Here is a 26,301-nt window from a genome sequence, read left to right as displayed (position 1 = left end):
TAACACATCCAGTCCTTAGTAAACGTTTGTTCCTATATTAATACCTGTATTTGTTCAATTTGCTCTCAGAGACAGCATGCTTGCAAGAGGTTATATAATACAGAGCACATAGTAAGGTTTATTATTGTCAGAACTCCAGTGACCACTGGTATTTTCTGTACTCAATTCATTAAACATTTTTTGAGGCTTTATAATATGACAGTGACTATGCCAGAGCCTGGGGCTATAAAGACGTATGATGATGCAGTCAGGGGCCCACGTCTACCGGGGAGGACAGATGTGAACAGCTGACTACTGTGTGACGCTGGAGCACAGTAAGGAGACCTCTAGGGACATGGGGAAGGCCTCGAACCATGCCTAAAACAAAGACTCTGACAAGTTACGTTGCCCAAGTTCACCTAACTTGTAACTGGCAGAGGTAGAGTTTGAACTTGGACTGATTTCAAAGCCACCAGTGCCTCAGGTGCCACTCTGTGACGCTGGTGCCCTTATTACCCAGGTCTGCTCCAGGCGGGGCAATGCTGCAGAGGGTAGACGGTGCTGCTGTACAGTTCCCAGGGTAGATTCTGTCCGAAAAGCTGGCCTTCAAGCCTGGCTCCAACTCTGACTTCAGCCCTGTCTCGCCCTCCCTGAGTGCTCAGGGTCACGTCTGACAGGCTGCTCCAAAACCTTACTGGACCAAGCTGACAGAGGCGTTCCCCCTTCTCGAGCGATTCCACTTTCCTTACCCTTCCACAGCGGAGGCTGCTCCGTGGTAAGACTGAGGCCCAGATGAAGGGAACGCTTGTGGAGGGTTTGGAAATGATAGTGAATTGCTTGGAGATACTCACTCTACCCCACTTCCCTGTCATGCTCTGGTTGATTCATGAGGGACTTTTTTGCTGGAGGTCACCTATAAATAAATCAGCAACGTAAAAAATGGTAAGGATAACTCTAGATTCTATGAAGGTAATTTATAAGTATGGGGGTAGCAACTTCTAGACATTGTCTACATCACAGGTTTAGCCCCATAAATTCTAGTGTTATCTACCAGCAGGCAGGAAGGGAAGAGCAGAGGAAAAAATGCTGCGCCAGGCTTTGGCTTCCCTAACCCCGCTGATTGCACAAGTTTTAAAATTGTGAATAAATGGATGCTTGCACCAATTCAAGACAAAAGAGTTTTAAATTATGAGTATCTCTGCTTAAAAGCCCTCCTCCATTACTTCTTTCCTTATGTGCAAGGACCTGCCTTCTTTGAATAAAGAAAGTGAAATTCCACTATTCACAGAAATACAGTTGAACTTAATGTGGGATTTAAAAAGATCAGGGGTTTAGAAGGCAGGAGAGCAGGTGAGACCTGGAACAGCCATCACAGGACACTCTAAGTAGGGCTGAGTTTCGAAATAACAGCCAATGTTTGCTGAATGGCTCTTGTGTTAAGGGCTTTATTATGTGTTATTCCTCACAATATCCTGATGCGTTAAGTTCTCTCATTGCAAAGGAGAAGCTGAGGCTGAGGTCACACAGCCGGAACGTGGAGAAGGGGGCAATGGAGCCAGGCAGTGGCCCTTGGAAGTTCACACTCTTACCACGATGCGCTGCTCTGTTTCAGTCATGACACTTCTGGTCTTGATCCTGGCGTGATCTTATCAGCTAGGGTGCTAAGGCTTCTAAGCAGTGCTGATGTCTGATCCATCAGCTTCAGAGATCTGCTTGCTGGTGAAGAACGTTTTGAAGTTAGAGACATGGTAGGAATGCTGTAGCTGTAGGCTGGCTGACATGTCACCAAGGAAGGTCTTCAAAGGAAGAGACACTGTACACCCTGAGGCTTGCCTCAGCCTCTGAAATGGGCTCCTGCTTCTGAATCACAGGAACCAAACTCACAAGATACTAATGTACAGAATGCCAACTTACTAATTTCCAGTGAGTGACTAGAATATTCACTGTTCAGAGAACTCTCTCCTAAGAATCAAGGTTCGCAGAAGCCTCCTTAGTCACTGTAACTTCATTTGCTGAACTCAAATAACGAATAAAGGGAAAGGATGGCACTGATGTTTGGAATTCCACGAGGGCAGCTAGACCTACAAAACCAGAGGCGGTCCAGGACCAGTTAGTTCACAAACAAGCACTTCAAGAGAGTGTTGCAACTCAGGATGACCAGGTAGTACAGCACAGCCCAATAGTATTTTTACATGTGATCCTCATGTATCTTGAGCATTTCTGAAAGATGTCCAACAAAAACTCCCTAAGTTTCATGAAAGTGCTTTCTCTTAAGTTTGGTGAGATAATCTTATACTAAGAAACATCCTGTAAACTATTGGCAGTACAATGCATATATTGCCAGCAATGTGGGACCACTACTGCTAAAACCAAAGGAAGATTTGGAGAGAATGTTATATAAAAAGTGAAGGACTTGACTAAGAGCTCCTTGAGAACCTAGAACACTTACAGATAGATGTCTACAGAAAACACTTCTAGAGATTTAAAAAAAAATTCCCCCTAGACACTGGGAAATACGTACTTGTCAATTATCAAAGGTATGGCCTAATCTTACATTTAATTCACATTTTCCAAAAAAGCTGCTCAAAATCCCATGCTTTAGTGATACTTGTAAATAATCCAAGGCATGGTACTGTGGTATTCCTCATTGGCACTTAGAACACAAATGAAGGATGTCTTGAGAAACTAAGTATCTTCCTATTTGAAATGTGCAGTGACATAATTTACTAAGTTGGTTATGGTCAACAAGTAGGGACTGAATTTTATTCTTCAATGAGAATTACAGAGCATGAGAACCAAATGATCTGAATGTTCCTAAAAAGGAAATTGATGCCCTTTTATTCTACCTGAGTTAAAACAATGATGAATCTCATCAGAGTTCATGGGAATCGTAATAAATGACTACTAAACCAGACTTACCAAGGCTATGAACACACCAAGATCATACACAATTAATTAGTGCTACAGTTTGGTTTTAAATCTTTAAAACCTCAAAACACACCTTTTTATTTACTTTAGCTGATAAAATAACTTACTTATAAAAGTAACATCATTTACAGAACTCTAATAAATTTTTTCAAAATTAAAAAATAAACAATAGCACTATTTTGCATTCTGATTTTACAGGGAAATAAAGCTTTTTGGCACATAATGTTCTATCAAAAATGGAAAGCTGAATCAGTTTGCTTTGCTTTTCACAACAGAAATAAGCATTTATACTTATTAGCATTGGGAGATCAACTTAATGACAAGAAAAGTTTGCTAGAAAATAGAATCATTGGAAAAACAGGATCTGGTGCCACCTACTGAGTGGCAATGGCAATGTGACCTTGGGTATTAGCCATCAAGTTAGGTAACACACTATAATTTTAGCTACATGCAACTGTACCCCTGTGGTCAAGGCTTAAAAGCTACATGCAAAAATGAAAACGACTGCTGTATTAGGAAAGAGGATTGATGTATTTTTTTTTTTCTTTAAATGCCACCTGACCTTTTAAAGGAAAGGAAACCAAGGAGGTGGCTAAAAATGATTACTGAACACGAGGAATACTGAAAAGAGGAAGACTTTGGCAAATTAAGTAAACGAAAAGTTCCATGATCAAGAGTGACTTAGGTACCGTCTCTTACTCATGGAGAGACTGGTGGAAGGCAGTTACGTCCTTGGGTATTTATGGTAGATCAGAATTAAGGACTTAACTTCTTTTCCCTACTATTTACAGAAAAAGCTGGTTTATTTGAAAAAATTATCAACCCAGACTGCCAATAAAGTGGCACTTAGGAACTATTGATATAATGGTAATTGACACCCATTCTGACCATCTGGAGGAACAAAAAATCCTGGAGAGTTTTTCTGATTAGCGAAGAAAAGTTACTTTTTGTTTGGTTGAATTTACTCAAATAGACCCCCTCAATACCAACAATGCTGAGAGCATTTCATAAGAGTTGGGCCACAATCCTAAGTCTTGGAAAGGTAGACTTCCTAGAACATTTTCATGGACTGGCAAGTTTTTTTATTATTATCATTATTTTGCTAGTAGCTTCTGAGAATGTTACCTTCCTGTAAGCCCAGGGTGCCCTGAGTACTGAGAGCATGCCTAAGACATGTCTGTGGTTTTCCTTTCCTTCATAACATGTCTCACAATCCATAATTTGCTTCTCAGCTGTCCACCAAGAGGGCAGGGGCCTTGTCTATTCTGTTTGTTACCATATAACCAGCACTTAATTATGTCTGGCAGATGAATGTGCTCAAAAAATGTCAGTTGGGTGAGTGAATGAATAAATGAATAAATCTCATACAGTCCAACCAACCTAAGGGGAAGAAGGGAAAAGAGGAAAAAAACCCTCACAAAAGTGAAGATGACAGTGATGGACAGGAAGAAAGATGAGCATCAGTTCCATCAACTGGGGGTAGACTTGATGCCAAAAAAACCCTGCCATCATTCAACAACTGGTGATACCTGTTCGGAGATTCAAAATACCTGCAAGATTTTAAATGAAAGTTAATATTAAAACAAAGTGTTCTCTGGAAGATTCATTTGCAAACAAGTTAATGAAAACCCTGTTACTACATCAAGATGTTAATAGGAGCCTAGCGTTGTGATGTTTCAAGATGAAGTGGACTCTGCTGAATACACCAGGTGAACGTCTAGACTCCCATAGAGGGAGCGTAGTACACTGATGACTTTTTCTTGAATGGTGTCAACTTGCTCAGAAGGACAGTAATCATCCAGACTTGACCTGGAACCAAGCAGAGAAAGAGAAAGGAAAAGAAAAATACACATAAATAGGATGAGATCATACTGTGAAGTGAGGAAAAGCCTGCATGTGTTGACTTCAATGTAAATTAGAAATGAAGAAGCTGTGTTGAATTTCGGTATAATAACTGTTGAAAGCTACTAAACGTTTACTCTATGTCAGGCGCGTTACATGAATTATGTTCTTTAATCTTCTCAGCAACTCTATGAAATAGGTACATTTACCATCCCTTTAAAGGAGTCTGAAACAGAGAAAGATTAACCTGCACAGGCCACATACTAGTAAGTGTTGGTGATGGGATTCAGAACCATACAGCATGTCTTCAAAGCCTCAGTGCTTAATACTAGACTGTTGTTTCCCTGAAAGGGAGATGTTGCTTGGGAACACTGGGGCTAATTATATTAGTGACTGGGCATCATGTTTCACATTCTTTTATTATGTGTACACTCAGGCTAGAAATTATGACAGTAGAGGCATTCCAACCGATAAAAAGGTTCTGCTTCTATAAACAATCTGCTAACCACACAAGCGTACAAGATCATCCAAAATGAAAGGTGCGGATGTCCTGGTGCTGGGATTCGTCTCCTAGGTAGTATTAAGAGAAGAGAGTAAAGTGCGATGGGGCAGGAATCTGCATTTTGGGTCTTTCTAGAATCGCCAACTGTAATTTGAGTGGCACCAGCCAGTAACAATGTCGCTGATAATTTTAGCGGGATTAGTATCTGAAATGATTTTATCAGTGTCTCCTGGTTCTGAACTGGGGTGAGGAAATCCATTGGCAATCCCACTGGATTGGAAAATGGCATAGAAATCTTTATAGGAGGAAATGGGATTCGTTATCTAGCCTACTCCTTATCACAAGTATTTTCGACCTAAAGAAACAATCTGTTAAGACTTCAGATGAGCTCATTTCATTCTATGGTGATTAGGTTATTTTTGAGGCTTGATGTAAACAATTTTAAATTATTAAATACTGTCTAACATACACATATGGATAAATGTCTACTTTAAGAAAGCAGGATATGTAAAAGTTTGATTTATTAGCCTTAAAAAATAAGGGGCATTTCAATGCTTTCACAAAGATTTCTGGCTTCTTTAAAACAGTATTAGAGTAGCTCTTGATGGGAGCTACCCACAGGAGGGAGTTTTGGAAATCTGCAGGTACAGTTTTGATTGTCACAATGACAACTAGGGGACCAGGGAAGAGGTCAGGGCTGCTTGAGTGCTTGCAATATGCAGGATAGTCCTGCAATGTGAATATGAATTGTCCCGTGTCCTGTACAGTCTCCAAGGTCCACTGAGCACTTATATAAGTGAAAAACCTGTTTTTAATTTTTTGAGCGTAGAATTTAATACTCTTCTACATATGAACGAAGTATTTTTGAAAATGGATTAAACTAAATTTTCCAGGACTGCAAATACTCTGTGAATTGAGGGAAGATTGGACTTTAAGTTCAGAACTTTCCCAAGAGGTTCTTGTGACTAGACTAACCATGTTGCCATGGCAGTGCTGTTCATGGTATTTGGGCAATATGACACATTGGATCTGTTGGCATTTTTAACAATTGCATTTAGTGACTCTTTGTAAAGATGCCAGTTTGGTGTGGCATCTTAATATATATTACTCTATTATCAATTACTTTCATTTCTCCTTTATGTTACGATTTTTTTGGTGTGTGGATATATAAATATATATTTAAATTATGTGTATAGGTATGTTACCGCTATAAACTAAATGTTTGTGTGCCCCAAAATTACTATGTTGAAACCTAATCCCCAATGTGATTATATCTGGAGGTGGAGGTCTTTGGAAGGTAATTGGGTCATGAAGATGGAGTCCTCATGAATGAGATTAATGCCTTTATTAAAGAGGTCCTAGAGAGCATCTTCACCCCTTCATTTTATGTGAGGTTACAGGGAGAAGATGGCTCTCTATGAACCACGAAGCAGGTCCTCACCAGACACTGAATCTGCTGGTGGCCTTCATCTTGGACTTTCCAGCCTATAGGTCTTTGAGAAATAAATTCCCGTTGTTTATAAGCCACCCAGTCTAAGATATTTTTGTTATTGCAGCCTGAATGGATTAAGACAACGATATAATCTATATATTATAAATGCTATCTAAATATATTTAAATTATGTGTATATAGATTAGATTATCTATGAATTTCATTCAGGATGGTAAAAGAATTCTCATAAATATTTCTCATAAAATATGTAATATTATTTGCCTGAGCATTTAAAGTACTTATTTTAGAAACTCAGTTACATACAAAATGAGTCCAAAGATTAACATAGAAAAGAAATTTTTATTAAATTGTTGTAACTATTCAGCACATTAGTACATTCAAATTTAAAACGTGGTAGCAGCTAAATATTCATCTGTAGGACACAGAAACAGGAATTCTTATGTTCAACTGAATAACATCACCAACTTCAAAGACAAGATTAACAGGAGTTGTATGTTGTTTGCCAACCATCACTAATAGGAAAGAGAAAATATAACACCTGAACTTCGAGCTGAGTAGGTAAAAAAATTAGTAGGTAAGGACTACTGCATTAGTAACCATTAGATTCATCTACGGAGATGAATTAATTTCCCACTGCTGTTGTAACAAATTACTATAAACTTAGTGACTTAAAGCAAAACAAATTTATTACCTTACAGTTGTGTTGGAGATCAGAAGTCCTACAATAAAGGTGCTGTCAGGGCTGTAATTCTTCTCTAGGCTCTAGGGAAGAAGCTGTTTCCTTGTCTTCCTGGCTTCTAGAGGTTGCATGAATTCCTTAGCTCAAAGCCCCATCCTCCATCTTCAAAGCCAGCAGTCTAGCATCTTCCAATCTCTCTGATTCTGACCTTCCTTGCCTTTCTCTTATAATAACCCCTGTGATTACACTGGGCTCACCCGGATAATCCAGGATAATCTCCTCAATTTCAAGCTCCTTGAGTGAACCAGATATGCAAAGTCCCTTCTGGCATATAAAGCAACATATTCACGGGCTCTGGAGATAAGGATGTGGACATATTTGGTGAGCCATTATTCAAGCTACCACACTTACCTTGCAATTGTCACTACAGTAGGTTTTGGCAAATTTTTTAGAACGTAATACACAGATTGAATAAGATATTCAATTTCTTGTTCTGTGCTGACATGGTGAGGAAGTTCTGAATAATCACAGGTTAGACCAGCCTGGTGAACCTGAAAATAAGACAATTAAAAATTACAAGGTAATGTTGTTTTCAGAAGATTCTTTAACCATTTATGGCCTTGCTGACAAATTTTTAATATTTTTGTGGATTAGGATTGTTTCTTCCTTAATAGTTTCCATGCCATAGCAGTTATTTATACTTCGAAGTTTTGGAAGAACTGGTCTGTACACCAGTTTGGGCCTGATGCCTTTTCTAGGAATAATTCTTTATTTTATAATTGTGGATTCATTCAGTTTGTCTTTACTTCAGTCTATTTTGATAATTTACATTTTCTAGCAAATTGTCCATTTCACCTGGACTCTAAAAGCTAATATAAATTGGTACATAGTATTCTCACCTTACTTTTCTTTCAACAAATTATTTTATTTACTTTTTATTTACTTATTTTTAACAGATTAAAAAAATTAATTACTTTATTTTTGGCTGCATTGAGTCTTCGGTGTGGCTCACGGGCTCTAGAGCACAGGCTCGGCAGTTGTGGCGCATGGGCCTAGTTGCTCCGCGGCATGTGCGATCCTCCCGGACCAGGGCTCGAACCCACGTCTCCTGCATTGGCAGGCGGGCTCCCAACCACTGTGGCACCAGGGAAGTCCCTATTTACTTTTTTTTTTTTTCTTTTCTTTTTTGCGGTATGTGGGCCTCTCCCGTTGTGGAGCACAGGCTCTGGACGCGCAGGCTCAGTGGCCATGGCTCACGGGCCCAGCCGCTCCGCGGCATGTGGGATCTTCCCGGACCGGGGCACGAACCCGTGTCCCCTGCATCGGCAGGCGGACTCTCAACCACTGCGCCACCAGGGAAGCCCCCTATTTACTTTTTAAATACATGTAATGAGTACTACATTTAAAGCTTCAAGACGATACAAGGGGAAGACTTCCTCCTACCTTACTGAACCTACTGTTTTGAGTTTCTTGTGTATGCTTCATGTATAACCATATATACTGATATCTTATACATGTGTTGTAAATATAAATGACTGGTGTTCCAGTCTTAGCACTAAACGTGCCTAAGAGCTAGAAATGGCCCACAGGCTGACATTTTGCAGCCTCTGCATTAAAGTTCTGAAAACTGGAATTCAAATATATTGTAGCTTTGCCTAGGGTACGTAAGTGCAAAGTATGGAAACAAACACTAATCTACTGTATTACTGGAGGCTCTGGATACACATCAAAGATTTAACTGGCAATCATCAGTCAATGCACTAAAAACAGAGACTCTGCATGTTCTTTTCTACTAAAATGATCAAAACACCTAGTGTTCTAACCCTGCAGCTATGGGCACATTATATTTGATTACACAATCTGCTACCAAGCCTATGCCATCCTTTTTCTCAACAAACGATGTACAAAACCGCACCCCCTCCACCATCAGAAAGTTCAGATGCCATGTGATGACTAAAGTAGACCTGCATGAAGACACATTCAATAATATCACGTGAGCTCAAAGGAGTTTTAAACCCTAAATGTCTTCTATCATTCTTAATAATTGCCATTAAAAAAAAGGGTGAGTCTTGAGTTATCTCTGATTTAACCAAAATATTCTTTTGCTGGTATGTTTTATTCTTACAAAGTTAGCATTAAATAAATACATAAACTTCAGTTCAAATAAAGTGGTTTGATTATATTCCACAAAAAAATAAAACACTACAGCAAAACCACAATTTATTAAAGTAAAATAAACACCAGAAGTAAAAGAAGCAGAAGACCTGGAGGTCTCAGCTCTGGCACAAAATTTGAGAAAAGGTACCTGAACTTCAAATGGGAAAATTTATGCTTAAATACTACAAAATGATATAAAAATAAAAGAAATTATCATTAAAGGCATCTTCTTTTGACACAGCATTCAGATTGCTGTTGGCAAACAAATTTATACAGCTAATACAGTTAAGATGTGCTGGCTACAATGGCTTCTATTGTCCTTCTATTTGGTTTTTACAATCAGAAGTTTTCAGAGAGAGAGGAAAGAAAGAAGGGGGAAGGGAGTATAAAAATGAACCAACAAAGAATGAGCAAATGTAGAAATTTTCTTTCCTAAAAGAAATCTTTTCTCTGGCAAGGAGAGATCTGACCATAGGCAAAGTTAATAAATCCACAGTACTTTTACTTCATACATAAAATTGGCAAAAGTGTGTTTTTCCTGGAAAACTTTTCTAGTGTTCTGGCTTCTAAAAAGTATGTATTTCTTTTTCTTCTTCTTCTTTTTTTTTTTAAATCCACTCACACTTTCCAGGAACACAAATAAAAGTGAATCACTTTAACAAAGAGCACATTTTTCTAGCCAGAAAAATGCTTCTTAAAGGGTCATTTTATACTTCAATGTAAGTATTTACCATTTCATAGTCCGGCGCTTCCATCCGTTTTTTCAAACTTTGTACCAGTGGAACTAGTGATTCCATTCTGGAAAAAAGCACCCCTCAATTAAACATCACATCACCTCAACTAAAATTATAGTAGCAAATGAAATTTACCATTAACAATATGTTTCATATGATTCTTGGGAAATTAAAATTGTTCAAATATCATCTTAAAATATTAAGAAACAAAGGTTCCCTGCTGTTTTCTTTTCTTTTTTTAAAAATTTATTTAATTAATTTATTTTTGGCTGCATTGGGTCTTTGTTGCTGTGCACAGCCTCTCTCTAGTTGCGGCGAGCGGGCGCTACTCTTTGTTTCGGTGCACGAGCTTCTCATTGCTGTGGCTTCTCTTGTTGCGGAGCACGGGCTCTAGATGCGCGGGCTTCAGTAGTTGTGGCACGCGGGCTCAGTACTTGTGGCTCGCAGGCTCTGGAGCGCAGGGTCAGCAGTTGTGGTGCACAGGCTTAGTTGCTCTGCCGCATGAGGGATTTTCCCATACCAGGGAACGAACCCACGTCCCCTGCATTGGCAGGTGGATTCTTAACCACCGCACCACCAGGGAAGCCCCTCCCTGCTGTCTTCTTACTTAAAAGATTACAGATTGTGTTAAAGATTAAAAATTAGCACTCAAGAAACTGACGTTTTCCTCTTCTTTAAAAATGGAAGTTCTACTGTGACTTTAAAAATTATTTTGATCAGCAAGAAAACTAAGTGCCTTTAGCACCCTGTGATGAGAAAAGATAGTTTCCCAAAAGTTAAAAAAAAAAAAATTAAGGACATATTTATTGACATATACAATTATAACTGGAAAAGTTTTATACTGTCTGATATAATAACAATGGTGCTTTTAAGTTATTTAATATAGATGGAACTCTTTGGAAGCCCTGATTAATTAGTGTTTCTAGTATTTTAATGCCACCTCTACCAATACCCACTTATCTGCTGGGAGGGAAAAAAATAAAGACAAAAGGAAGGCATGGAGGCCTGTCTACCCACTTACCCTATTACTTCTCCCTTTCTATTAACGACACTTTCTGGGCTTCTGGACCCTACTCACCCACCTCTTCTATTTCCTTAGGAATAGTGAAGACTCCTTCATGCTGAGGGTCTGACCCTTTAGGGGCATGGCAAGTTTGGGGAGACGTTTCTTGTTGTCTGACTCACTTTTCCTTTGTGCTATCCTTTTTTTCCTCCAATTCCAGTCACAGTTTAAACTCACCACTGTTGTAGCCTTGTTGTTTCTTCAAGGCTGTGACAGAACCGTCTGCAGGTGGTGAAGAGCTAAGTGTGCTCAGTAGGCAGGTGGGTTTCAGTGGAGGTGGCTAGATTCAGGATTCTAAAGTTGTCAGGCTATTTTGTTTGTTTCATTTAATTTTAAACTTGGCTTAAGACTTCACAAAATCACAATATAGTAGGTACACTTCAACATTCCTGGGAAGAATCATGTCCTGTGGCTTATTTCTATAACTCCATCTTCCATCATAATTTCAAAAAGGAGGGAATCATTTTTAGATCTAGTGCCCTATACTGAAGAGGAAAAAAGTGCCTGATCAGTATTTACTGATATGATTAATACTACTATGGTTTATTCTTCCATACCACTGCTTTCCTTAGTGACAATAAAGTTTTACGATACTTATATTTCAGGGATGTTTCTGAACATTTTATTTTTAAGTGAAAATCGCACTGAATATCTTAAATAGGTAATACACATAGCAAAAGAAGATACTAATTTTTTAAAAAATATTTATTTATTTATTTGGTTGCACCAGGTCTTAGTTACGGCAGGCAGGTTCCTTAGTTGCCGCTCACCGACTCCTTAGTTGTGGCATGCAAACTCTTGGTTGCGGTATGCATGTCGGATCTAGTTCCCTGACCAGGGATCGAACCTGGGGTTCCCTGCATTGGGAGCACAGAGTCTTAACCACTGTGCCACCAGGGAAGTCCCAAGAAGATACTAATTTTTCAAAAGCAATTTATCTAGCAAATTTAGCAATATATGTAGGATTAAATACAGTAGAGTTGGAGAAAAAAAAAAATTGAGGGTCTTACCTAGGATATGAAGCCCATTTCTGTACAGTTTCTTCATCATCACCATCACACAAATCGGCAAAAGCAGCTTCTAAATCTTCTAATTGATGAATTCGAGTATCAACACAATCTACCAAATCTTCCTTTAAACACATTGAAAAGCTGAGATTATATAGTTACTCTTTCAAAAAAACAAGTGAAATCCCATTACAATGAAAATTTGATTCAATTAGTTAAAACATAATTTTTCAAGTACTAACCATGGGCTTCCCCAAGAAACACACACCAAGATTTTGGACAGTTGTGTGCGAGTACTCCAACACCACGTAAGCTATTATTAGATATGTGATAAATAGACAAACACAAAAGAAACAAATGGAGGATACCTCTGTCAGGTTGGTACCAGGCTTTTTAAATTGGTACAGCTCTTTTAAGATTTTGTACTCCTCCTGGAAAACAAAACAGAAACTCCATATACTAGAAAAAAGATTAATTTTTCAATGATATGCTTTAAATAAAAAACGGCTGTGATACAAGAACATCTTAGATAATCATTTAAAGGTTAGTCAGGGAAAATCAGGGAATATGTATAATTCGTATTTCATTGTAAATATTACCACTTCTTTAGGGTAACTCTATCCATCTGGGCATGACAAGAATGTGTAAAAATTAGCTATGGAAGAAGACTTAATGGCTAACAGGCAATGAGATGAAAATATTGCTAATAATATTCTACTCTATAAATGGATACATCCTAGGATCTGAACAGATTTTCGCTATTTATGGGAAATATACATATCTTAGTAACAACAATAACAAAACTCTCCATGTTCACTTTGCAGCTCTTTCCCTAGCCACAGAAGAGAGCTCTGGAGCACAAAGGCAATCCTGGAGGCAGATGCAATGGAAGGATTTTGCAGGAGAATGTCTCCCCTTATTCATCACAGCCAGGCAGCCCCACTATAGGTAGGTATATCTGGCCCCAATAATCCTATTTAGGAGCATTGTCAGGAAGGGGTTACACATAAGACCTAAAATTCCTAAAGCACAAAGCGGTGCACTATCCTCATCATAACAATCCTGTGAGCTGGGTGTGATTATTATTTTGATTTTATACTTGAAGAAACTGTGGGTCTGAAAGGTTAAGTAATTTTCCCAAGATCATACAGCTAATAAGCAGAAGTAACAAACAGAACTTAACTCTTTCTGACTTCTGAACATGTTTTTTTAAAAAATAGCTATTAAACTATAAGGTATAATACATGCTCTTTTCAAAAAGTTCTACAGAACCAAAGGATATAAGGAAACAATATCCCCACTTTCTCAAGTTTCCTTATAGCACAGGAAAAGGAATAACTGTCATTAAGTTTCTTATGTAACCTTTTAGAAATTCCCATTACAAGTATTTGGTGAGTATATTTGTAGGATAAATTCATAAAGTCAGGTTTTTTAGCTTCCAGGTATGCCCATTCTCATGTTTTCTAAATATTTCTAAGGTCATTTCATAATTCTGAATGCTGGTAGTTATAGTCACTGGTCCATATACAATAGCAGGAAAGAAGCAGAGGGCAATTTTTCCCCCTTACTGCAAGCTGGGAGAGCACTCTAGTTCCCCCATTCTTGATCCAGATTGCACTACAGTTGACCCTTGAACAACATGGGTTTGAACTACACAAGTCCACTTATACATGGATATTTTTCTGTATATTGGAAATGTTTTTGGAGATCTGCAACAATTTGAAAAATTTGCAGACCAACTGTATAGCCTAGAAATACTGAAAAAATTAAGAACAAGTATGTCAAGAATGCATAAAATGTACATAGATACTAACCTATCCTTACATAGACACAAGATGAATGATATTACTATAAAATTAATAATGGGTTAGTTTTCCTACTGTTTTACAACTTTGCTTTCAAAGAATTACATTATTGTACAGTATGCCCCTCTCTCTCCTAACTGGAGAAACTGCATATCATCTTATCATATAAGTGGTTTTTAAAAAAATATAACAATGTTTCCAATACTGTACTACGAATATGACTGTAATACTGTATGTCATAAAATTTTTATAACGATTCATTCATTAGCATAGAGGCTAGGCTACCGTGAAGCAATCGTGTCAAATTACACTAGGCTACTGTAAAGCAATCACATTGCTGCTTCCTCATTATCAATGCATGAATCGTTATAACTGTAAATAAATATGACTTTGTCACATTATCTTTTCATTTTTGATATCTAGTGCTAGTAATACGTATAACAGTGTTTTGTATCATAAGAGACAATACTGATGTAGGTTCATCTTATTAACATGATATAAACTTATGGTATTGATAAATACAGTACAGTACTGTCAATGTATTTTCCTTATGATGTCCTCAACATTTTCTTTTCTCTAGCTTACTTTATTATAAGAATACAGTATATAATACATATAACATACCAAGTATGTGTTAATTTACTGTTTACATTATCAGTAAGGCTTCCGATCAACAGCAGGCTATTAGTAAATTTTGGAGGAGTCAAAAGTTATACCCGGATTTTTGACTACACAGGGAATCGGCACCCCTAACCTCTGTGTTGTTCAAGGGTCAACTGTACATTCTCCAATTTTACCTACTTTTAATCAGTACCTATTAAAGATCTTTGATAATTTAGATAAATCACAATGGCTTCCGATATGCACACAGAACAAGGAGTGTAAAGTGCAACATCATTGTCATGAATCAAATACTGAACTTAGGTAGAAAGAAGACAGTTAATTTGAATCCCCAAAAGAAACAATCTGGAACAACCTCCCAAATGTTAAGGTAAGCAGTTATATGTGCTCATAAAATGCACCTGGGAATGCTCACTTGGATCATGAATTTACCAGTTTCTTAAAGGCACACATAGTTCTAGCTCAGATCTGTGCATACTAATAGTGTCTGGTGATTTTCATTTAAGATCTGATGAGGTACCTGAAGGATCACAGGACTGAATCATTAGCTACAAATCATACATGTGTAATCAGGCACCTCAATGTTCAGTGAAAAATCTGTCACATGGGATTGTATATACATAGAATATCTCTGGAAAGATATACCAAGAAACTAGCCATGGTATTTGTTTCTAAGAAACTGGGGGAATGGAGAAGGAGTAAGAGAGTGACATATACACTTTTTAACGTATACACCTTTTTGTACTACAGCTGACCCTTAAACATCATGGGTTTGAAATGCATGGGTCCATATGTGGCGTTTTTCAGTGAATATATACTACAGTTCTACACGATCCACGGCTGGGTCAATCTTCAGATGTGGAACTGTGGATACCAAGGGCCCAGTACAAAGTTATACGCACATTTTTGACTGTGCATAGGGCTGGTGCCCCAACCTCCATGTTGTTCAAGGGGCAACTGTATATGATTTTATTTTTTTCAACCACCCGTGTACACACTACCCCAATTAATAAATGCAAAATAACACTATCTAGAGTAGGCATTAGCAACCTATGGCCTACAATCTGTTTTTGTATATCCCTCCAGTGGGTATAAAAAAATTGAATAGTATTGACAATTTTAAAGGGTATAAAAACAACAAAGAATATGTGACAGAGACCACATGGGGTCCCCCACAAAGTGATTACTATCCGCCTGTCTGCCAAAAGTTTCCTGATCCCTGATCTACAGAAATTTCATACAATTCTCCAGAGCCACGTTTTAAAAATACCACATTTGGGACTTCCCTGGTGGTCCAGTAGTTGGGACTTCGCCTTCCAATGCAGGGGGCGAGGGTTTCAATCCCTGGTGGGGGAACTAAGATCCCGCATGCCTCGTGGCCAAAAAACCAAAATACAAAATAGAAGCAATACTGTAACAAATTCAATAAAGACTTCAGAAATGGTCTACATCAAAAAAAAAAAAAAATACCCCATTTACCTGAGTGAACATTTCTTTGAAGGGATTCTTGACTGAAAAAAAATCTAAGTCAATATCTAAAACAAATGCATCCCCTTTCTCCAAAATTTTCAGGATTTCTCCAGTGCTGACTGAAGTGTGGCATTCTTGGCTTTCAGAAGAACATGAACATGATGGTTGTAGACAAGTTTGGTCTCTTCTCTGTGTCACTGAGTCATCTTCCAGTCCTTCTGAACAAGATTCACCATTAGTAGAGGCAGTGTTCTCTGCGTCCTCCAGTGCTAGCTTTGGCTTCTTAGCAGAAGACACTGTGTCATTTTCTTCTTGATTGTTACAGAGTTTATAAGGTTTCACCATAATTACATCCAATTGTAAAGGTTTTTGGTTCTCTAGCTGGTCTTCAGTTACATAAAGACCATCACTTAGAAAGTAATGATCTGTACTTGTAACCCTGGATCAGAGGAAAAAAATATTTTAAAGACGAAAGGACAAATTAGCTGACATTTCATATAGAATTTCAGAAATACAAGAAAGGACATATTTGACAAAAACTGGAGAGCTGTCTCTAATATTTGTACTTCCTGTTCTTCTATGGAAATAGGGTTCCCCAAATTTTTAGCTGGGCACACAACAGCCCAAAGTAAAGACCATATTTCACAGTCTATCTTGCAGCTAGGTGTGGCCATTTGACTAAATTCTGGTCAAAAGCCGTGAGTGGAAGAGAAGTGTACAGAGCCTCGCCCTCCCCTCCCCATCGACTGGCATGTGAACAAGGTGGTGGCAAGCCCCACTTGGACTCTGAGGACAAAGGCGATACTCTAGAGACGAGGGAGCAACAAGACAGAAGACACTGGCGTTCTCCAAACTGTAGGGCTGTCACATTGGCCCTGGACTGTGTGTGGTCAACTCTAACATGAGAAAGAAATAAATGGCCCTGTTTAGCCAGTGCTTTGGATCTCTCTCATACCAGCTGGATCTTTACCCAAAAAAATCACTGAAGAGAAAAATTATATCTGGAAATAATTTAAAATAATAGAAACTCCCTCTGACATATTTCAAAGCTTCATTAAATTTTATATAACTATAATATTAATATGAAAAGCAACTTAAAAAAATCTTGTGCATGTACAGAATGCATTTCACAAGTTGTAGATTTCTGATTTTAGACATATCAGCATGTTCTTAGCTTTTCAACTATATTATGCCTTGGTAAGTACTTTGAACAGCAAAACCAAATGCTTCTTCCAGAGGTAGGATCTACCCAATTAAAATAATGGTTAACATTTATTTCCCACCCACCCTCCTCTAGCATATACAGCCTTAAGTTTAAAAAGATTCAATTTTCTAAGAAAAGATTAATGACAATAAAACTAATGTCCAAGATTATTAAAAACTGTACCATCCTAAGAAAGACAAAGGCTGTATCCTCCAATCTAAATCTGTATTCTTCTTTAATAAGGAACATTTTACTTTGTTCACATCTGTACAAACACATACATACATCTCAGACTGCATACCTATATGTGTGTCTTTTCCATAAATTTTTATTTGCAGGATTAACTAAAATCATGAGATAATAAAAATCTTCCTAATATTGTCATTACACATTGAGTATCAAATGTCTGTTTCAGATTGCTCAAAATTAATTTGATTTTGCAGAAACCTGTTACAGGTTAAATTAGGCCTACTCACCAAATTACTTAATAAAAACCCTACCACTCTTTCATATAAACCAGTATTATGTATAATATTTGTATGTGGAGCCCTACTTAATTTGTTATTATATCCTCAATAAATACAATTTTTATGTATACACAGAAAAGTTACTTGTCCAATTGATAAGAACATACAAGAAAAGTTAATTGTATCATTAAGGATAAATCAGAAATAAAAAGTATCATTTTCAGTGAGATAGACTGTATTTCATTTCCAATGTATTACCATTTCATCCCACTATCCTTCAGGTTCTAGAAAGTCATGATTCCACTGCTTAAAACATTCATCCCATAACAAGAGAATTTAGAAAGCTAAGAACATTCTGATATTTCTAAAGATATTACAGTATCACAAGCTACATAAAACATTGGTTAAATAGCTTATACACCAAAAATAATTGCATATGTAACTCAAGTCAGAGAATGCTGCTATTTAATTTAGATTAGGTAATTATCTAGAGCTCACCATATTAATAAAATTAAAACCCCAAATCTACTTTTCAGCCACTGAATTTATAAAAAGACCAAAGTGAGATAATTTTGCTTTTTCATTGCAAATTGTTAAATTCAGCAGATAAAAGTTACATTGGAAGGAAATAATAAAATGTTATCATTAAATATATAAGTCTATAAGGTACTTCAATTATTTAATGGAGTTAGTCATCAATGGAGCCAGGTTTCCAGAGGAGGAAGATCATGTTATTCAAAAACCAACTTGACTAGCAACAAAATACAAATGATGTGTGAAAAAGATCAAGAGACTTGCAAATTTGTTCCTAGTGTTTCGAGAACTCTTTTTGGAAGAGTTGAGGGCTAATCTGACCCCATTTTTGTGTGGAGATACTTATAAGTTATTACAGGGACCTAAAATCAGATAGAAGTATTCAATCCCTTTCATACTCATAAATACGAGGAAATTACCTGATTGTTGTGGTCGAAGTGTCTTTGCCTACTAAAAAATGATGTCTGCCCTCTCTGATTTGCTGAGCCCATGTGGGATGAAGCCATATTACATGGGAAAAATGGCCAGCATAAACTGCAGGTATAATCCAATTCTCGATACTTAATTCTCTGGAAAGAAATAGAGAGGAAGCATGAAAACTGTTAGTAAGTAGGTTTTTCCAAATGTAATTTCATTCAGAACAATATTTTAAGACAGTAGGTCTCCAAGTGGGGTCCAAGGACCCTTGCAGGGGTTCCTGAGACCTTTTCAGTGTAACTAGTTCAAAACAATTTTTCTAAGAACACCAAGGCACTATTCCCCCTTTTCACTGTATTGACATTTACACTGACAGTACAATGCAATGGTGGTCGATGTCCTAAGATTAATCAAGGCAAAGGCACCAAACTCTAGAAGTAGTCACTGTATTCATCACTACCAAGCACCAGTGTCCCATACCCCCGTCCAGTTTCACGTGAGAAAGTCTTTCATAATTTTATTAAACTTTGACCCTGAGTATACGTTTTAAAATAACCTGTGTGGCAAGATGGGAAGTGCACAGCAAGCACTTCTGTTACGGATTTTGAAGTACAACGGTTGTCTCAAGGAAAAGCACTTGTAATTGAATTGCAAGCTGAACACCCTTTTTCTTGAAAGGAAGACTGACTCATAAACCATAGTTGTTCAGACGTGAACCTGAATTGCTGGATTCTACATTCCAACTAAGCTTTAAAAAATGACCACTTGTCAAGTTTTAGTATAGTATTAAAGAATATTCACAATTAACTGAAAAGGCTATGAAAATACTCTTCATATACCTCCACCAAAACAACATATGGTAACGGACTGAATGCAGAATCCGAGAATCCAGCTGTCTTCTATAAAGGCAAATATTAAAGAGATCTGTAAAATTTAAACATTGTGGGCTTCCCTGGTGGCGCAGTGGTTGAGAGTCCGCCTGCCGATGCAGGGAACATGGGTTCGTGCCCCGGTCCAGGAAGATCCCACATGCCGCGGAGCGGCTGGGCCCGTGAGCCATGGCCGCTGAGCCTGTGCGTCCGGAGCCTGTGCTCCGCAACGGGAGAGGCCAGAGCAGTGAGAGGCCCGCGTACCGCAAAAAAAAAAAAAAAGAAAAAAGAAAATATATTTGTTTTCCATAAAAATATCTTATGCTAACATATAAAGTCCTATTATTTCAAAATGAATTAACATCTTAAACATTTCTCAGTTTTAATTTCAAATATGGTAAATATCAATAAATATAACTCACATTAAAGAAAACTCAAGAATTTTTAAGGGTGTACAGGAATCCTGAGATTAAAAAAGTTTAAAAACTATTATTCTATGACTAACTGTACAGTCATCATACCTGCTTCATAATTCTTTTTAATTTCTAAAATATAAAATCTCTAAATATAAAAGAGAGTAAGGACAATGGTAGAGCTACCACATTTCTTTAGAAATTAGTTCTCTGAGTTTTAGTTTTAGAGTCAAATAAAAGAAATGCAGTAGGCTAAAATTAATTCACACAAGCATTTATATTTTAATTTTATATTACAACAGGATAATTACTGCTATGTAACGTTTCATTTTATACGAGTAGGCTACATTGTAACAAATACATAAGTAAAGAGACAGTGACACGATTTCAGGGAACTATATCACTGAAGCGAGGTCAGTAAGTCACTATTTAGAGATACACTAGGTATGTCTTTCCTGAAGAATGGACTACAAATTACCAATTTCACGTCCACCTCTATGATTCTGTATAACTGAAAGTCAATAGGATTTGTGACCTGAAAAGAAACAAATTGGGAGGTTGCAGGGACTCAATACTGGAAGAAAGGATACACAAATTAAAGATGCATTGCTTATACAATTATTGAACTATGTGTTCAAGACACATTTTCTTGTGCCTCCGTAACCAGACTTTTAAAGGGGTAAAAAAGAGTGAACTGGCTTAGGTAATTTCTAAAGTCTCCGACTTCTAAAATTCTAATTCTAAAGCAGAGGCTGGTAAACATTGGCTGGGCCACCTGTTTTTGCAAATAAAGTTTTATCGGAACACAGCCACTGACACTTGTTTACGTAGTGTTTACAGCTGCTTTCACACCACAAAGGCAAAAATAAGTAGTTGCAACAGAGACCATATGGCCAGCAAGCCTAAAATATTTACTATCTGGTTCGTTAAGAAAAAGTTTGTCCATACTTGTTCTAAATAAAATAAAAAAGGCAAACAAAAGCAAAACTCATGAGCTTAGCAAAGACTTAATTGCTTATCATCTACTGCAAATTGTATTTCAGGTGCATAAAAGATGGTTAACAAAAATCACATTTTACCCAAAAAGTGTTTCCTTATCAAATACAGTGTCAGCTGGCATATTCACAGGAATAAGGAGGTCTGGATGTGAATCAAAATGCACAAAACTGATATTACTTGCAGGAAGATGCTTTGAGCCAATGGCCCGGTATATAAAGGGCAGAACCTGTAAAAGACACATACATGCACACATTCAGAATTGGTACTAAATTCATGAGCATACACTCAATTACAGACTGAAAAACAATGCTAAACATAACTGCACATAATTTGAAGCACACCAAGTTGTTAAAAAGTAGGGAAATATTAAATTTGTTCATTGCACATGGTTTAGACAATCATCTCAAGCTTTATTTTTTCCTCAGAACTTCCAAGTTACACCTCCAAAGGCTTTAATGGGCATCTCTCACCACCATGCTGCCTCCACCTCAAACACAAAGATAATGTGGGGAAACAGACAGGACTGGTACTCAGGAAAAAACTGCTGGTTAATATCCTCTCTGGCATTAAAGATGTGTTCAAGCTACCTGGGTCTTTTCCACACCTTTAGGATGGTGGTGCAGGGCTATGTCGTCTATAAGGCTCTTTGTCTTGTTACGGTCTCTAGAGTCTAAGTTTAAGACTGAATTTGAAAGCACCACCTAACCTATGCTTGCTCTCTCAGACACATACACACCGTCTCTAGGTCCTGAGAGACCCAACTTCCTTCCTATTCTCTTTACTTTATTCATCCACAAATCTGGAATCACCCTCTTCCTCTTTCATAGCCAGAGCATTCTCAAGGCATATGAATGCTATTAAAAAAGAAAAAAAAGTCTTAGACCACGGGACTGTCTCGTAGGCTTCCAGAAATCTAGATTAGGGCACCATTTTAGCTATTCCAAAGTAGCACTACCTCAGAAACAGAACATATCTTTAGTGTCTATAAACTCGGGGCACCCTGTTAAAAGATTTATGCACACACTACGTACACAATAATACTAACGGCCCTGTGAGTGCTACTTTGCACAATTTCACAGGTGACAGTCCACATTCTTAACAAAAATCTCCCGGCTACACAGCAGGAACGTGTAGGGAGGCCGGGAGACAGTAGGAAGCCTGCGTCAATGCGCAGGTTGAGGACTTGGGGCTGTGCAGTTACACTGCCCGCGTTCGACTCCCGATGCCACCAGAGCCTCGAGTGTTAGAGGAGTTGCCCGACTCGCAGTAAGCGCCCCATAAACGTCAGCGCCTATTCTTCCAAGCTAACCGTTCTGGTGTTTTCCCCACAGCAATGCAACTCGCGTGGATAACTAACGCTGGTTATCTCTCTGGCCTCCGATGGCCAGGCTCCGCCGCCTCCTTGGTCCTCGCGCGATTCTGCCCCAGGCCCGGCAGCCGCCCTCTCACCTCCTGATGGTCTTCCACCACCCACACCGGGAGCTCATGGTAGCGCCGGAGCCGGGCGCACTCTCCAGTGAACTCGCTCATCTTCCCCCTCGGGACAGCGTGCCAGCGAGCTGGACTCAAAGAGGCTTGAGCTGCGACCCCGCCTCCTCTCCCGAGAGGAAACGCGCGCTCACCCGGTTGTGGTTCTGGATTGGAGGATGTAGGGGGCAGAGGGCGGGCGCAGGAGGGGTCGACGAGAACGATTGGCTTAGATGTTCATCGCTCTTATTGATGCAGCAATCACCGCGCACAAGGCGCTGCGACGAGCCCAAGAGTTTTCCCTCTTGTGGTCCGGCTTTCCCAGGTTCGCTTTTTAATTCCCTCGGTTTCCTGTTCCGGAGGCGCTGGCGACGCTAAGGTCTTGGCAGCTGCAGTTTGAGTCTGGCTTTACTCTAACGGCGACCTCGCGGCTTGAGAGCCTTTTGCAGGTAAAAGGGGCAGCTTGCGGGTGTTGGAAGAGGGAGTGTTTCCAAGTGTCCTGATTTCAACGGGGCTGGAGTCTGGGGCTGGGGCGAGGGGCGCCTGGGAATTAGGATCGGGCAGCCCCTCTTCAGATCTGCAGCGAAGGGCGAAAAAGCGACTTTAGGCCCGGATCCTGCGAATAAATAGAAGTGAAAAATGAGATCTTTCTTTCATTGTGGAGCGCGTGCGGTGGTTCAGCCCTGGGGCCGCCCGGATCTCGGAGGGGAGTGAGACCGTAAGCTTACCTCGTGGGGCGCACGATCTGGCGGGAGATGTGAACAGGGAGACACGTAATTTCGGATCAGCCAGCCGAAGAAGACCGGCCTGGGGACTCAGCTGGGAGAAAGAGAGTGTTAATAGAAATGTAGGCACACTTTGCAACGTTTTCTACATAGACTGATGTTCCTGGACGTGGTAACTGTGCAAAACAGCTCCCTCAGTTTCCCTGCTTCCAAACAGCAACTTAGGAGTAGGCACACGCAGAAAATAATTACTTTCCCAGTTGCAGTGAGTTCCTTGACTTTTGACTTTTGTCGCACCCTAACACAGCCTGACTATGCCTTTAATAGGTCAGTTTCATAATCAGTGTTTTCAGATATTCTGTCTCTAGAAACACATGAGGATCTAATGGTGAGTCTTCAACAGCAGTCTGAACACACAGTACAGGAGTGTTGGTGATCCTGACTGTTGCCCAACTCTAGGTTCAGTACATTCCTTTGTGTTCCCCAGGACCCTATGCATACCTCTTGTGTTTATAGCATTATATTATTTTTTAAAAATTGTATTTGTATGTGGATTCTGGGCTTCACGAGTCCTGTGGGCTCTGTGTCTTACTCATCTTTGAGTGCTTAGGACCTGTGACAGTGCCCCACATGTATAGGCCCCTTAAATGTTGCATGAATCAGTGAAAAGACCTGCTTTTTGTCTGGTTTTGGTAATGCCAATCTGTTGTGGATATATGCAGTAGGGAAATGTACAGTAGCAACACAGAAATGTATATCACTGGTGAGACAGTAAACATTTATTGATCACCTACTGTGTGCAGGACGCTCTGCCAGGGGCTGTGAAGGATACAGAAATGTTTGTGAATCAACCCGTTTCATCAAGGAGCTCATAATCTAGTGGAGGAGTTAGACATGCGCACACGTGACTGTAATATGAGGCAGTCTCTGGTAAGTGCTATAAAAGAATTAAGTACAGACTAAGAGCAACAGACGTGTAGAGGGAATGGGATTACTTCCTGAAGGGAACCAGGAAAGGCAGCACAGAAGAGTTGGCATTTGGCCTGGTTGGTGGGTAGAAGAAATTCAACGGGCAAATTCATAGGGTAGGGGATTTTAGAAGGGCAGGAGCAAAGAACAAGCGGGGTGATAGTACTTTGTATGTTAGGCAACTGGGAAAATCTGGGGTGATAGGCACTTCATGGGGAGGTTAATGGAGAATTAGCCTGGAAGAAGTTGGGACGAGATTGCACAGGGCCTTAAATGCCAAACGTGTGGTTTGAACTCGATTCTGTGGGCCCTGAGTAGCCTGTGGTGGCAAGATGGGCTGTCTAGGTCCTAGGTCTATCAAGAGGGCCTTGAACTGAATAATAATCATTAATCAGATATCATTTGGTATCTACTTTTTATTAAGCACAGTGATTGATACAGCTAAATAATCTGAAACTATTTTCATGAGCCATTGGAAAATCTACCTTAAGCGTATTGGTAAAGCTTTTAGTTAGAAGGAAGATGCTTCTACATTAAAGCTTTTTGCAGTTAATATTTATTTGGGTTTTTTAAACATTTTGCTGAAGCCTAAGTATTTGGAAAGCCGTTCCTGTTTGTAACATTCTTCAGTGGAAAGAGCTGAGAATGAGAATCAAGGGAAATTGTTGTGTTGACAAGATTATAGTTAAGTTTGAATTTGAATGCTGGTCTCTTTGTGAAGTAAACTGGAGTGTGGAGTGGGAGAACAGAAATGATTTTTTTCTCTCAGTCTTTTAGCAAATTGGAGATAGAGTATGCCTAAGTTTCCAGTCTTTTAAGCTACTGATTATTTTGAGTCAGCAAGACAAGTATTAAGGATATCTAAAAAGTTAGCTGTAAACTTTAATTCAGTTCAGCGTGCTCTTAATTTTGTTAGTATGCGAACTGCATTGGAAGATGCAAAATCAGTGTTAAGATAATTGTAGAAATGTTTTCTAGCATTAGCAGTTTGGGAATCACTTTTATGTCTATTTATTCTTTCTGTCTTCTAGAGCTTATATTCTCTGTGGAAGATGTGACATACCCAGATAATACGTCACCATGCAAGGCAGTACCTGGTGAGTGGTATGACAGTAATGGCAGCCGTTTTGGGAGAACAGGGAGAAGCAAACACTGGCACTGGGCCATTGAGGGTGGGAAGGGTTTAGATATGTGAGGAGAGGGGGAGTGTGTTCATGTGGGCCATGTACACTGCCTGCCCTGATGGCCCTGGCAGTTCTGAGGTGCCGGCAGACGTTAAAGGTGGGATGAGGTAATGAGTTGGTGACCTGTAATCATTGTACGACCTGCCAAGAAGCAGCACAGAGTGTGTGAGAGCAGGGGACCTAACAAAACCCTTGGGGTGGTGACAGTGGCTGTAGAAAGGCCTGCAAGGGTGTTATTGTAGTAGCCAGGCAGGAGACGATGGTGTGAAATGGATGCACTCAAGAAGTATTTATGAAGCAGAAATGATAGGCATTTGAAAATAAATTTTTAACTAGAGGGGATAAGGGAGAAGTTGTCAGGTAACCCCTGGTATATGACTTGAGGACCAGTAAATGGTCTCATCTATTGAGACAGGAAACACTAAAAAAGGAGCAGGTGGTGGTGTCTTGAAGGGGAAGATCATGAATTCCTTTTAGGATGCATTAGGTTGAATTTGCGAGTCTGTGCTGAGTTGGGAGGAAAGTGTAGACAGGAAGATGGTGCAGATGTAGAGACGTGGGGTGTGTGGACGGGATGACATGGTGAGGTCATAGCACATGGTTGAGCAGCTTTAGGGAGTGACGAGCAGGGACTGACCATGGCAGTGGGTTGGGTGGCTGAGACTGGGGAAGAGGAGTTTATTGGCCATGAGGAGGTTCCGCTATTACAGAGAACTCAGTATTAGATGGGTGGGATATGGCAGTGGCCTAAGGGATGGTCAGGCGTTTGTAAAACCCTGTATATATAGTGAGTTTTTCTTTTATCTTTTTCTT

General features: G+C 39.2%; 3 protein-coding genes across 16 annotated transcripts in view; 1 reads left to right on the top strand and 2 right to left on the bottom strand.

Moving 5' to 3' along the window:
• LOC137221173 (Golgi phosphoprotein 3-like) overlaps nt 1-2,788 on the bottom strand; it is a 31,952-nt gene extending 29,164 nt beyond the window's left edge. The window contains exon 1 of the mRNA XM_067730458.1: nt 729-2,788. The gene's annotated coding sequence lies outside the window, so the exon portion shown is untranslated. The remainder of the gene's footprint in view (nt 1-728) is intronic.
• A 1,707-nt stretch (nt 2,789-4,495) lies between these two features.
• C3H5orf22 (chromosome 3 C5orf22 homolog) lies at nt 4,496-22,749 on the bottom strand. 2 transcript variants are annotated; one of them, XM_067730456.1, is made up of 9 exons: nt 22,593-22,749; nt 21,224-21,369; nt 18,865-19,014; nt 16,250-16,679; nt 12,713-12,775; nt 12,348-12,469; nt 10,272-10,338; nt 7,795-7,934; nt 4,496-4,716 (listed from the first exon to the last, which is right to left on the bottom strand). In XM_067730456.1, exons 1-9 carry the CDS (start codon nt 22,671-22,673, stop codon nt 4,584-4,586), a joined length of 1,332 nt encoding a protein of 443 aa, XP_067586557.1. In that variant the 5' UTR covers nt 22,674-22,749; the 3' UTR covers nt 4,496-4,583. The 2 variants fall into 2 exon arrangements, with proteins under 2 accessions (XP_067586557.1, XP_067586558.1); XM_067730457.1 differs by lacking the exon at nt 4,496-4,716 and adding an exon at nt 7,024-7,216.
• Nucleotides 22,750-22,901: 152 nt separating this feature from the next.
• The window catches only part of DROSHA (drosha ribonuclease III), a 139,369-nt gene continuing 135,969 nt past the window's right edge, over nt 22,902-26,301 (top strand). For 12 of the 13 annotated variants that reach the window (XM_067730452.1, XM_067730449.1, XM_067730448.1 and 9 more), the window contains exons 1-3: nt 22,902-23,059; nt 24,139-24,265; nt 25,336-25,401. In XM_067730452.1, the coding sequence (XP_067586553.1) occupies nt 25,385-25,401 (17 nt within the window). In that variant the 5' untranslated portion in view covers nt 22,902-23,059; nt 24,139-24,265; nt 25,336-25,384. The remainder of the gene's footprint in view (nt 23,060-24,138; nt 24,266-25,335; nt 25,402-26,301) is intronic. The other variant, XM_067730442.1, reaches the window with a different exon arrangement.

This window comes from Pseudorca crassidens, chromosome 3, assembly GCF_039906515.1.
Source record: "Pseudorca crassidens isolate mPseCra1 chromosome 3, mPseCra1.hap1, whole genome shotgun sequence".
NCBI lineage: Eukaryota > Metazoa > Chordata > Mammalia > Artiodactyla > Delphinidae > Pseudorca > Pseudorca crassidens.
This window is presented reverse-complemented; position numbering and strand designations above follow the sequence as displayed.